This window comes from Phoxinus phoxinus (assembly GCF_949152265.1).
Source record: "Phoxinus phoxinus genome assembly, chromosome: 22".
NCBI classification, from domain to species: domain Eukaryota; kingdom Metazoa; phylum Chordata; class Actinopteri; order Cypriniformes; family Leuciscidae; genus Phoxinus; species Phoxinus phoxinus.
Window position 1 is genome coordinate 28,823,925 of NC_136897.1, and position 12,500 is coordinate 28,836,424.

The window sequence follows — 12,500 nt, forward strand, 5'->3', positions numbered from 1 at the left end:
AACATGACTGACACGGAACTCGGATGATGTATTGTTTGTTTTTACACCTGCCGATCGAAGTCACAAACAAACCGATCCTGATCGATTCGCTCAAGCTCTCAAACTCATTTTAACTTTATCTCGATAGTTTCGTTTGAGTTTGCTCGAACGAGATTATGTTGGTCATCAATAAATTAAGCTGTAACTCACCGATGCGCGCGATGGACTGCCGTGAGAGACTATTGAGAAACTTCTAATGACACGGAATGAGTTGAGTCTGAAGATCTGAATCAGTTTGGTGAATCGGTTCGTTCGGACGGTTCATTGCATTATTGTTCCAACATTTCAACCAACTCTCAGCGAGCTTAGTGAATCGGTTCAACTGAATCACAAAAAGAGCCGGTTCAAGCGAACATTTCGTTTGTATTACTAGGACCGAGTCACTTTCATTTCCGTGGGGGGTGAATAATTTATCATCTCGTAGTCTCGTACAAACAATAAAAATACAATGTTGTTTTTATAATCGCATTAAGTGTGTTATCAGTGTATGAGGGGCACAATATTAGACTAAACAGCAATTAAACAAAAAGTGCACTTGATTAAGTTAATTTAAAATGGTATGAGCCGATTCATTGTTGAGAGTCCGTTGACCCTGACTGACTGAACTCAGACTCTGAACTCAAACACATCAAAACAAACCAATAGAGAGGGCTTCTTCAACGTCTTCCCACATAAGTCGAAGGTTTAAATGGGTTTACTCCACAATAAAGAAGTATGATGATGTTTTAAGGCCTCAGGCTGCCATTCAACTACGAATGTGGCCAATCAGAGCCTGTTGGCAGCTTCAGTTCAGCGCATGTGGAGACGCGCTTTGCTCCGAGCTTTGCGGTTTCTGTTCTTACTAAGAACAGAGGATGTGCGCAAGTGTGGCATGAGATTCTTCATTAATGACGTCAAGTGGCATCTTTTCCATAATGACTGTTTTAATATCAACCACAAAAGAATCATGTAACATATGCAGCACTTATAGCTCACTACCGAGACAATAATGCATGTTTACCAGAGGCTTTCAGTCTTCAGATGCACAGATCCTCCTTCCACAGTGACCCGAGTATATGTTTCCATGTTTAAATACCTCATTTATTCACTGATATATATATATATATACTATATATACACCATTGTTGTGCTGTACTGTTAGATGTATTATTTATTTAAATCAATTTGTTTATGTCAAATGTTTTATTTATTTTAATCTTATCACGGATAAGAATAAAATATTAACGGTTAATCAATAACAAAGTAATTTACACATTCCTGTAGCTCACAGTAGATCATTGCGCTCGCAACATCGAGGTCATGGGTTCGATTCCCAAATAATGCATTAACTGATTAAAATATAAACCTTGAATGCAATAGTTGCTTTGGATGAAAATATGCCTACATAAAAGTCCAGAAGACCCTAGACACTGCATAACAACCACCTAGCAACTGCCTAACACCCTAGCAACCACCTAGCAACTGCTTAGTAACCACTCAAGGTACCATGCCTAACAACCACATAGAACACCATAGAAACAGCCTAGCAACCACCCAGAGTACCTTAGCAACTGCCTGACACCCTAGCAACCTCTTAGCAACCACTCAAGGTACTATGCCTAGCAACCACCAGAAACCATCCAGAACAACGCTACCCCCTAGTAACCATCCAGAACACCAAAACAACAACTAGCAACACCCTAGCAACCAAACAGATCAAGCTCGCAACCACTCAGAGTACCATATAAACTGCCAAGCAACCACCCAGAACACTTCAGGAACTTCCTCGCAACCTCCTTTAAACCACCCAGAACACCCAAATTACCACCTAGCAACCTTTCAGAACACCATAAGAACTGCCTAGCAATCACCTAGCAGCACTATAGCAACCATCCATAAGACCCTAGCAACTGCATAACAATCACCTGGCAACTGCCTAATACTCTAACAACCACCTAGCAACAGCTTAGTAACCACTCAAGGTACCATGCCTAGCAACCATCTAGAACACCCTAGCTACCACCTAGTAACCATCCAGAACAGCAAAACAACCGACTAGCAACACCCTAGCATCCATTCAGAACCTAGCAACTGCTTAGCAACCACTCAAAGTACCATATAAACTGCCTAGCAACTACCTAGAACACCTAGCTACCACATAGTAACCATCCAGAACATCAAAACAACCGACTAGCAACACCCTAGCATCCATTCAGAACATAGCAATTGCTTAGCAACCACTCAAAGTTCCATAGAAACTGCCGAACAACCATTTAAAATGCTTCAACAACCTAGAAGCAACCCACAACACCCTAGTAACCTTTCAAAGCACCATAGCAACTGCCTAGCAACCATCCAGAAGACCCTAGCAACTGCATAACAATCACATACCAACCACCCAGAACACCCTCTGCCTAGAAACCACCCAGAACACCCTAGCAACCACCCAGAATACTCTAGCAACACTCTGGTGACCACTTAGCAACCATCCAAACAGCTCATCTTTTAGTAAGCATAATCTCTATAAAATGTTTCGGTCCCACTTTATATTAAGTGTACTTACATCGGAAATGTGTGGATGTTGTCTTGTAAAGCACTTGTGCTGCTGTTGAGGTCAGGGTCAGGTGTGGTTAAGGTGTGAGCAAGGTCAACAGTGTAATTACAAATGTAATGGCATAGATTAATTACAGCCGTAATTACATGCAGGTATTTTCAAAATATAAGTACAATGTAAAAACATGTAGCCTATGTACACAAGAAGTATATTGTATCAAAGTATTAATTTCAATGTAAGTACATTGTACTCAAACTAAATATAAAGTTTCTTTTAAAATTCCAATCATGAACAACTGAAAAAAGTGTTGGTCAGAAACACTCACACTAACGTGACGGACACACATCAAACGTCGGCACTGACCTGGCCAGAGATCCTCCTGTCACTCAAGAGTCCACACACACACACACACACTCGATCATCACATGACTTCCTGCAAACTCTATTAGAACACACTGAGGAGAGAACACACTCCACGCTCGAGGTCTTCCGTCTTCTGTTCGTCGAGTGTGTGTGTGTGTGTGAGGGGCCTCGACACACTGACGGCTGATGATGGACAGAGCAGAGCGGACAGCAGACTTCCACAGACTCCTATCAGGTGTGTGTGTGTGTGTGTGTTATTGATCAAGAGACATCATTTATCACATCATGGCCTTTATGCACATCGGTTTCCTCTGAAAAGAGTTTCAACATTCTTGACTTCCTTCTTCTGTGGTTTGTTTTCAGAAATGCATCACGCCTCTTTGTTCTACTCGCTTTAATAAGACGACACCAAGACCGCTTTAAACACAAAACCCTTCATGAAGTTTTAGAATACTGTATTTGTAGTGTTCTTCATGTGTCTGAACGCATGTATATCTGTAGAGACATGTTTTTTCAAAGTTTACTGAAAAACAAAACAAAAAAACAACGTTGTTTTCCAGCACAAATATCTAAACATTAATAAATCAAGATACATTTACATGACAAGGAAAATTACTTGAGATTTTAGGGCTTGTTTACTGAAAAGTTGATCAAAATTAAGTGAGTTTATGATTACAACAAGGAAAGATATCTGACAATAATCGTGCTTTCTCTTTGAATTAGGTTTTTTTATTACAATATTCTTAAATATTGAATTTTTAAAAACTGGCAAATTCTTGCATATTGGAAAAAAGTTGCATATTCTTGCATATTGCAATAAAAAGCATTGGATATTACAATAAAAAAAAGTTGCATATTGCAATAAAAACATTGCATATTCTTGTATATTGTAATAAACAAGCGTTGTAATTTTTTGCATATTCTAATAAAACTGTTGCATATTGCAATAAAAATGTTGCTTATTCTTGCATATTGCAATAAAAAAACGTAATTTTTAGCATATTGCAATAAAAAAACGTAATTTTTTAGCATATTGCAATAAAAGAAACGTAATTTTTAGCATATTGCAATAAAAAAAACGTAATTTTTAGCATATTGCAATAAAAAAAACTTAATTTTTTAGCATATTGCAATAAAAAAACGTTGCTAATTCTTGCATATGACAATAAAAAGACAAGTAAAAACAAAATATTAAGTATTTATTTCATTGCAATTTCAAAAAAAAATTCAGTTGTAAATAAAACAAGGATTATTTGTGTTTTACAAGAAAATAACTATTTCAGTCGTTCATGTTTAACTCAGTGTTACTTGCCATTTCTTTGTAAAAAATCTTTTGTGAATTTCTGAGTGAAAACCCATGATGATCTGAATGTTTGTCCGCACAGAGGAGAGCTGCAGCTCGGACGTGTCCAGCGACTCGTGTGAATACTATCAGACTGAGATCTTCGGGCTGTTGCCGAGCTCACAGGCTCATCGCCGAGCTCACGCAGACGCCGTCACACATGATCCGGCCGAGAGCTCCGGCTCCTGGGACCCCAGCGTCCCGCTCAGAGCTCTGCCGGTGTGTCTGCAGGCCAAGAGAGACATCAGGTCAGTCAGGGGCGTCCCTGCGAGCACGTGCGCGGTTAAGAGACGTCTAATAGCGTCCAAACACAGCCAGGCTAAAACTAGGCAAAATTTGGGCTGTCAGTGAGCATGTAATAGACATCTAAACAACAGCCTAAAAATAGACTAGCCATCAATTGGATAACAAAGAAATGAAATGAGTGAAGAAATTAAACTGTTGACTTCATCTCGTTTATCATTCATCGCGCAAGTTATTTTGGTCAATAAGTGTGTTACTCATAGCCGGTCTATAGTTAGCCGAGGCGGTGAAATGACGGCTATTGCTGGCTGGGTTCAGTTCATAGGTTTAGTTGTGCTAGTTTCTCACTTGTACTATTCTAACGCAGTGGTTCTCAAACAGCGGCCGAGCTCCACTAGGGGGCGCCAGCAAACTTCCAAAGAAGGTGCACGATGACTTAAAATGTTTAAAGTCCCCCTGTGGTGTAAATCCAGCTGTTAATGTAGTTTATGTGTGTATGTGGTGTTATTAATCTGCGTTAACACACACCATGTGTAAGTTCATAAGTGGACAGCATTGCTGAGTATTTTCTGCTTAAAACTGCAGTGAACCAAAGACAGTCTCAAACACACGGCTTGAAATCGCTGGTGTTTCTGACGTCACACACTACCTTGACCAATCAGATCAACGTGTGATCGTCCACCAGTGGATCTCTGAGTGAGTGAGTGAGTGGAGGCGGGGCTCATTTGCATATTCATAGAACCACACATACTAAATGAGGCAAGGGTGTCGAGTTACATTTAAGGTATTTTAAGACATGAAGACATTTTTATCAAGGAAAAAACTTTGAAATATGTCATTTGGTGATCAAAGATGAGTTTTAAGGGATAAAATGATTTACTTTAACATAAAGCCTACTGTATTGTATTTGATACACACATTTCAAAGGCCTCTAAATGATCAACATGATCGAAACGTCATGAAAAACCCGTTGCACACAATCTGTCGTCTGATTAATAGTTTAGACCTTTTTTTTAACAAGTAGGTGTTTTAATGAACTGAAGCACACGGTTCTTCGACTTCTAAAATCACAAAATGAATTGTGGTTAATGTAATAGTTCAGTACTCCCAGTTAAAACAAGCAGCTTTATCATAATTACAGCATAAATACAGAAATATTGTAGCCTATATTGGGGAGCCTTCAAGCGTTGTATTATAAGTAGTGGATTGAGTGAATTACACACAAACACATCGCCATCTAGTGGTCAGTTTCAGTGTTTCAGTTTTGTTTGTGCCAATCAGAGAGAGGCAGCATCTGCAGAGACGCAGCATTGGCAACTGGGACTCGTGGAGGCGGAGCCAGCAAACCACAAGGCGGCGCTTAAAGGAGCATGTGGGCGGGGCCCTGTCAGGACTGTTGCCATGGAGACACACGCTTCATAAGATCGAGGGTGAGTGTGGAGTATGTAGTGGTAGGCAGATCGAGGCTTCGTGAAACACTGTGTCGAGGCTTCGAAATAATCCTCGGCGACCCCTAGTGGTCAGGACGGTGTAAATGCAACCAAAAACCCAGACCAAACATGCATAAAAACACCTTTTACAAATATATTGCAATATTTTTATTAAGAGTATTTTTATTAAGTGTCTATATGTTCTTTTATCAATTCTCATTGTTTGTTCTATGAATGGCTCTGCTAACCACTAATCTACTAATGTATAATTAAACGTCTGTAACTGTATAAAACTGAAGCTTCATGAAGCAGTGTTTGCAATGCCCATCGTCACTATGAGTGTGTGGATGTTGTGCAGGTGTAGATGATGTTAGACTGGTGAACTCTGATCCACAGGTCAGTTTGGTGTCGGGGTGAAGGCGTACTTTGTGTTTCTGCGGTACTTGCTGTGTTTGAACCTGCTTTACTGCGTGATCATCGCTGGATCTGTGCTGACGCCAACGCTGGTGAACAGGAGCTCAGGTACGAACACTGAGTCTGCGGTCTCTCAACAGGCCTGTTCACTCCCAGGGAGAGATTTTAAAGCTTGTTTACTGAAAAGTTTATCAAAATTAAGTGAGTTTATGCTTAAAACAAGGAAAGATATCTGCCAATAATCTTATTTTCCCTTTGAATTAGGTGTTTTTATTGCAATATTCTTGCATATTGAATAAAAAAAGTTGCAAATTTTTGCATGTTGCAAAAAAAAAACATTGCATATTGTTGCATACTGCAATAAAAAATGTTGCATATTGCAAAAAAAGTTGCATATTCTTGCATATTGCAAAAAAATGTTGCATATTCTAATAATTTTTTTGCATATTCTTGCTTATTGCAAAAAAACGTTGCATATTCTTGCATATTGCAATAAAAAATTTGCATATTGCAAAAAAACGTTGCATATTCTAATCATTTTTTGTGCATATTCTTGCATATTGCAAAAAAACGTTGCATATTCTTGCATAGTGCAATAAAAAATGTTGCATATTGCAAAAAAACGTTGCATATTCTTGCATATTGCAATCATTTTTTTTTGCATATTCTTGCATATTGCAAAAAAGCGTTGCATATTCTTGCATATTGCAATCATTTTTTTGCATATTCTTGCATATTGCAATCTTTTTTTTTTTGCATATTCTTGCATATTGCAATAAGAGTTCACATCACAACTATAACGATAACGGCACATTCAAAACGATATCATTGGAATCACATTCAGAATGATTTTTTTCCAGCTGATGAACGATAAAAACATTGACAGCCAATGGGAATCCATCCTGCTTTAAAAGTTGAAGTATTTTAAAGCGGCGGACAACAAAACTGCAGCGAATTTAATAACTATAAAGATAACTATATTAGCGTCAACACCAGCGCACAATATATGTCTGTTTATTATAACGGTTTATTATAAGCGCGGTGCAGTTTTGTTTTCTGTCGCTTTAAATGTCCAGAAAGCGATTTCTGAGAAACGCTGTTTGAAATGGAACAGACCGAGCACCAAAACACACAATAGCCAATCAGCAGTGAGGGGGCGTGTCCACTCATTAGGGGGGAGGAGCCTGTGTTGCATAGTGTCTTCATTCATTTGTGGGCGTGGCTATAAAGCTAGGGGTGTGGTCCTGTTGGGTAGGGCTGTGTTTGTTTTGGTGATTTCAAATAACAGTGTTTCTCACAAATTGCGTACTGCACCTTTAAATGCTTGTGCGCTTTAATGCAGGATGGATTCTGATTGGCTGTCAGTGTTTTTATCGCTCATCAGCTGGAAAGAATCGTTCTGAAAGTGATTCCAATGCTATCGTTCCTCTGTGCCGTTAATATGATTGTGTAGAATTTGCTATTCTTTTTAGATTTTTAGAACTATATCTTTATCGTTATTGTCCTTGGTGTGAATGCTAATAGTTATCATTACAGTGATATTTACAGTTATCATTTTTGATTTTGATGCACTAAAACTGATCTAATATGTTAAATACAAATTTGTTTCTAGACGATCAGAAAACCAAGCAGCCCACCCTTGATTATAAAGACATTTTTGTCGGATCAGTAAGTCGTTTTATGATTATCGCTCTCTAATTTCCACTCTGATCATCATTTTCAGATTTTATTGAATTAACTCATTTACCATAAATGAAAACTCACTCTCGATGACCAGAGAGCATGTGGTTTGTTATGCTGCATTTGCCTTTAAATTGAGTTATGTTTACTTTCTGTTAATGTAGTAGAAACTGTTTTTATCCTATTTCTTGACATTTTCACAACTATTGCTTGTGTTTGTACATGCACAGATATAAATGTGGATTTCAGTTAATTGTCTGAATGGTTTACGGCAGTCAGATTCATGTTTATTTGCATGTAAACACGGTCTCTGTCTTGTGTTTTTACCTGTCTTCACCACTCTGCATGCTCTCTCTCTCTCCTGTTCTGGTTCTGTGTTTTCCAGGGTGTTCTTGAGAACTCTCCAGTGTTTCACAGTTTCTACACTCGTGGGTCGTGGGTTGATTTCGAGTGTTTAAACTCTCCACTCCTCTTTCTACTCGGCATGATCTCTGTCCTCTTCCTCAGCATCATCATGGTGGTCCGCAGGTCAGACCCTTCCCTGAGCTGTTGGACCAATGCTTCAGTATAACGTACAGATTCAGATATCAGCAGAAACATGCATTAGCTGCTCCTGACTGCTAAGTGGCGCTATACCCATAGACTGAATCAACAGCATCATGTTTAAAGGATTAGTTCACTTTTAAAAACACTTTTGCTGATAGTTTCCTCACCCCGATGTCATCAAGATGTCCATGTCTTTCTTTCTTCAGTGGAAAAGAAATGAAGGTTTTTGATGAACACATTTCTCCATATAATGGACGTCAATGGGCCCCAAACGGGTCAAGGTCCAGATGACAGTGTCAGCGCCGCTTCAACGGGCTTTAAACGACACCAGACGATGAATACGGGTCTTATCTAGCGAAACGTCCATTATATGGAGAAATGTGTTCATCAAAAACCTTCATTTCTTTTCCACTGAAGAAAGAAAGACATGGACATCTTGATGACATCGGGGTGAGGAAACTATCAGCAAAAGTTTTTTTTAAAGTGAACTAATCCTTTAATTGTCTCTCTGTTTGCAAATGCTGAGCATAGAACTGAACAGCTATTGAACTGGGAACATTCATATTGGACTGGATTGATTAATATGGGCCCCATAAAGGGACACAGTGATGGAAAAAACATGAGACATGAGGAAAGATAACATTTCAATGCTTTTGCATTTACTGGCAAAACTTTAGTGTTCCCAAAGAACCTTTGTATTCGCTCGCAAAAGTTTTTAGAATGAAAATATTAAAAATTTCGAATAAGCAAACAAAGTTTCTCGGTAGAATGCAAACGTTTTTTGAGCGAATCCAAGTTTTTTGAGTGAATGCAAAAGTTTTGTGAGCGAATACAAAAGTTTTTTGAGTGAATGCAAAAGTTTTGTGAGTGAATGCAAAAGTTTTTTGAGTGAATGCAAAAGTTTTGTGAGCGAATACAAAAGCAATCAAATCCCTTCGGGTCTCCGTACACTGATGTCTATTCTCTCTCTCAGGACGGTGGTGGGATACAAGCACTCGTGGCTCACGGGAAACCGCTTCAGTTCAAACCTGAGTTACAAGGTGTTCTGTGGGTGGGATTTCAGTGTTCAGGACTCGCAAGCGGCGTCACTGAAACAAAACTTCATCAGAAACGAACTGAAGGTGAGAAATCACCACGAGCTTCACGGATCCGCCGGACTCAGAGAGAGGTTATGAAGACACAGGATCAGTATTCCCATTGTGCTACATTATTATAAATGTCATAATCATTTGTTAACAAACAAGCATTCATTACTTCAATTGTAAAGCGATGTGTATTGTGAAAAGCGCTGTACAAATACATGTGAATTGAATTGTGTGGATGACCTCTGACCTCTTCTCCAGATGGATCTAGAAGAGCAGAAGTTTCACGAGCGAGTCCAGCGCCGATCGCTCAGACTCTGGGTTCGGCTCATCTTCCTGCGGGTCTTTCTGAACTTCCTTGTGCTGGTTCTTCTGGGAAGCGCATTCGCTCTGATCTATTACTCCATCGTTCTGTCACAAAAAAAGGTACTGTACATGTATAAAGGTAAACGAATAATTCAAGAGCCCATATTTTACAAAGTTACAAAGTTGATGATGTGTTCAGGCTCTACTAGATCATGAAAGTTGATTATTTTCCTCATATTCTCCAGTGTTGCGGCTCCTCTCTTCCCAGTCTGTCAGTAACGCTCTGTTCACTTCCTGTCTCTATGAAGCCCCTCCTTCTGCAAAGCACACTGTGCTCTGATTGGTCGGCTGGAGCAGTGTGTTGTGATTGGTCGAGCGCTTCGAGTGTGTTTGGGAAATGTCCCGCCCCTTTCCATAACCGCCAGTTTAACACACTACTGACTAACTCAACCAAGCCCCGCCCCTTTATTCTGCGCATTAATTATTATAATGAGGAATATTGTGAAGAAACTCGAGACTACAGTGGAGGCGATTCAGGAGTTCAGGAACACTGACACTGATGTAGAGAAGAACTGGAGCGTTCTCATGATCAACACACACTGAAGAGATGAAGATAAAGCAGAGTAGATCTTCGTTAAGAAAGTGAGTTGTGTTTCCTAACGATGGTCTCCTGTGATTAAAGGATCTTCACAAGACCTTGAATCTGATGCTGGAGTATCTTCCTCCAATCACAATGGCGACGGTAAACTACATATTGCCGTACATCTTCAGTAAAGTCTCAGAGTTTGAAGATTATTCACTCACCATCCAGCTCAACCTCACCCTGATCAGGTCAGAAAGGTCATGCACTTTGACCTCTAAATTATAAATGATCCCCCTGCTCTTTATATGAAGCTGAATATATTAGTACGTACAGTACAACTTTATCCGCATACATAGTTTGATTGTTTATACCATTGCAAAATGTAAACTATACTATCGTCCAGCTCTAATCTTCTAAATGCAACTATAAGATATTAAGATATTATAAACATTAACCTCGTGATATTCTGTGAAACGATGACGTGACTGAAGCTCATGTGAATATTACAGGAGCATTTTCCTGAAGTTGGCGTCTTTGGGCATCTATCTGTTCTCCTTGGTAAGATCTCCGCTTTGTTCCCAGTTGTTTCTCCTCGAGATTACATGAAAGACAGATGTGGACTCTTGAACTCTTTGTCTCTTGAACTGTGCTCAGATTCACAGCGATCCGTCAGCTTGCGGAGAGAACGCGTTTGGGAAGGAGATGTACAAACTCACCGTCTTCAACTTCCTGGAGTGTTTCTTCAATGCGTTCTTCGTGGCTTACCCGAGAACGTGAGTTACTCAAGCTTTACTGAACCCGTTTTAGCTAAAAAATTTAATAATTTAGGTTAATATTATTAGTTAGCATTTCAATACTTTAACGACACATTCGCTTGTTCACGTCGGTTAATGCTCGTAAGACACAGATTATTATCTTTTTGTAATTGCTTTATTTAGATTTGTCAAATGCAAAAGTTTTATAAGCGAACACACAGTTTCTCGTAACAAATTTTTTATGTGTGAACGCAAAGTTTCTCATAACGCAAAAGTTTTATAAGAAAAAAAGTTTCTCATAACGCAAAAGTTTTACGAGCGAACAAAGTTTTTCATAACGCAAAAGTTTTATGAGCGAATGCAAAGTTTCTCAAAATTCAACATTTTTATGTGCGAACGCAAAACGTTCTTGTAACGCAAAAGTTTTATGTGTGGACGCAAAGTTTTTCGTAACGCAACGGTTTTACGTGTGAACGCAGTTTCTCGTAATGCAACATTTTAATGTGTGAACGCAAAGTTTCTCATAACGCAAAAGTTTTAGAGCGAACATAAAGTTTTTAAGAACGCAAACGTTTTATGAGCGAATGCAGTTTCTCAAAATGCTACATTTTTATGTGCGAACACAAAACGTTCTCGTAACGCAAAAGTTTTTAGAGGGAATGCAAAGTTTCTCAGTGTAACGTAAAATTTTTATGAGCGAACACAAAGTTTCTCGTGACGCATTTTTTTTAATGAACGAACGCAAACGTTTTGTTCGGGTATTTTGATTCACATTACAGAACTATAAATGTACAGTATAATAAACTTTATTTAATACATAGCTTCTTGGTGGAGAGGTTTCCATCCTCGTCGCTAGCGCAGATGCTAGGCAAGAAGGAGTTTGAGATTCCCTTCAACGTGCTGGACCTGGTGAACAGTCAGACGGTCACATGGGTGGGTGTGTTTTACTGCCCCCTGCTGCCGGCCATCAGCGCCGTCAGGCTGATGACCCTCTTCTACCTCAAGAAGGTCTGATTCTCACTCTTCATCGCTCAAATCCTATTTTATTTCAACCAACAAAAATGGTTTTATGGTTTTAGTTAACTCTAGTATACAGAAGCCCCGAACCGCAACGTAAAAATTTGTATAAAACATTATGAGAATATATATTTCGCAATATTTTGAGAATAAAGTCGAAATATTTT

At 39.1% G+C, this 12,500-nt stretch overlaps 2 protein-coding genes across 5 annotated transcripts in view; one reads left to right on the top strand and one right to left on the bottom strand.

Annotated features, from left to right (window-relative positions):
• The window catches only part of tmc6b (transmembrane channel-like 6b), a 35,477-nt gene extending 27,005 nt beyond the window's left edge, over nt 1-8,472 (bottom strand). The window contains exon 1 of one of the 3 annotated variants that reach the window (XM_079597856.1): nt 8,372-8,472. The gene's annotated coding sequence lies outside the window, so the exon portion shown is untranslated. Of the gene's footprint in view, nt 1-189; nt 282-8,371 lie in introns of those variants that run through there. The other 2 variants (XM_079597855.1, XM_079597857.1) reach the window with 2 other exon arrangements.
• tmc8 (transmembrane channel-like 8) overlaps nt 3,009-12,500 on the top strand; it is a 14,431-nt gene continuing 4,939 nt past the window's right edge. For both annotated transcript variants that reach the window (XM_079597858.1, XM_079597859.1), the window contains exons 1-12: nt 3,009-3,170; nt 4,321-4,525; nt 5,802-5,950; nt 6,347-6,472; nt 7,977-8,032; nt 8,430-8,572; nt 9,564-9,711; nt 9,934-10,098; nt 10,661-10,809; nt 11,071-11,119; nt 11,216-11,334; nt 12,138-12,324. In XM_079597858.1, coding sequence (XP_079453984.1) covers nt 3,122-3,170; nt 4,321-4,525; nt 5,802-5,950; nt 6,347-6,472; nt 7,977-8,032; nt 8,430-8,572; nt 9,564-9,711; nt 9,934-10,098; nt 10,661-10,809; nt 11,071-11,119; nt 11,216-11,334; nt 12,138-12,324 — 1,545 coding nt within the window. In that variant the 5' untranslated portion in view covers nt 3,009-3,121. The remainder of the gene's footprint in view (nt 3,171-4,320; nt 4,526-5,801; nt 5,951-6,346; nt 6,473-7,976; nt 8,033-8,429; nt 8,573-9,563; nt 9,712-9,933; nt 10,099-10,660; nt 10,810-11,070; nt 11,120-11,215; nt 11,335-12,137; nt 12,325-12,500) is intronic.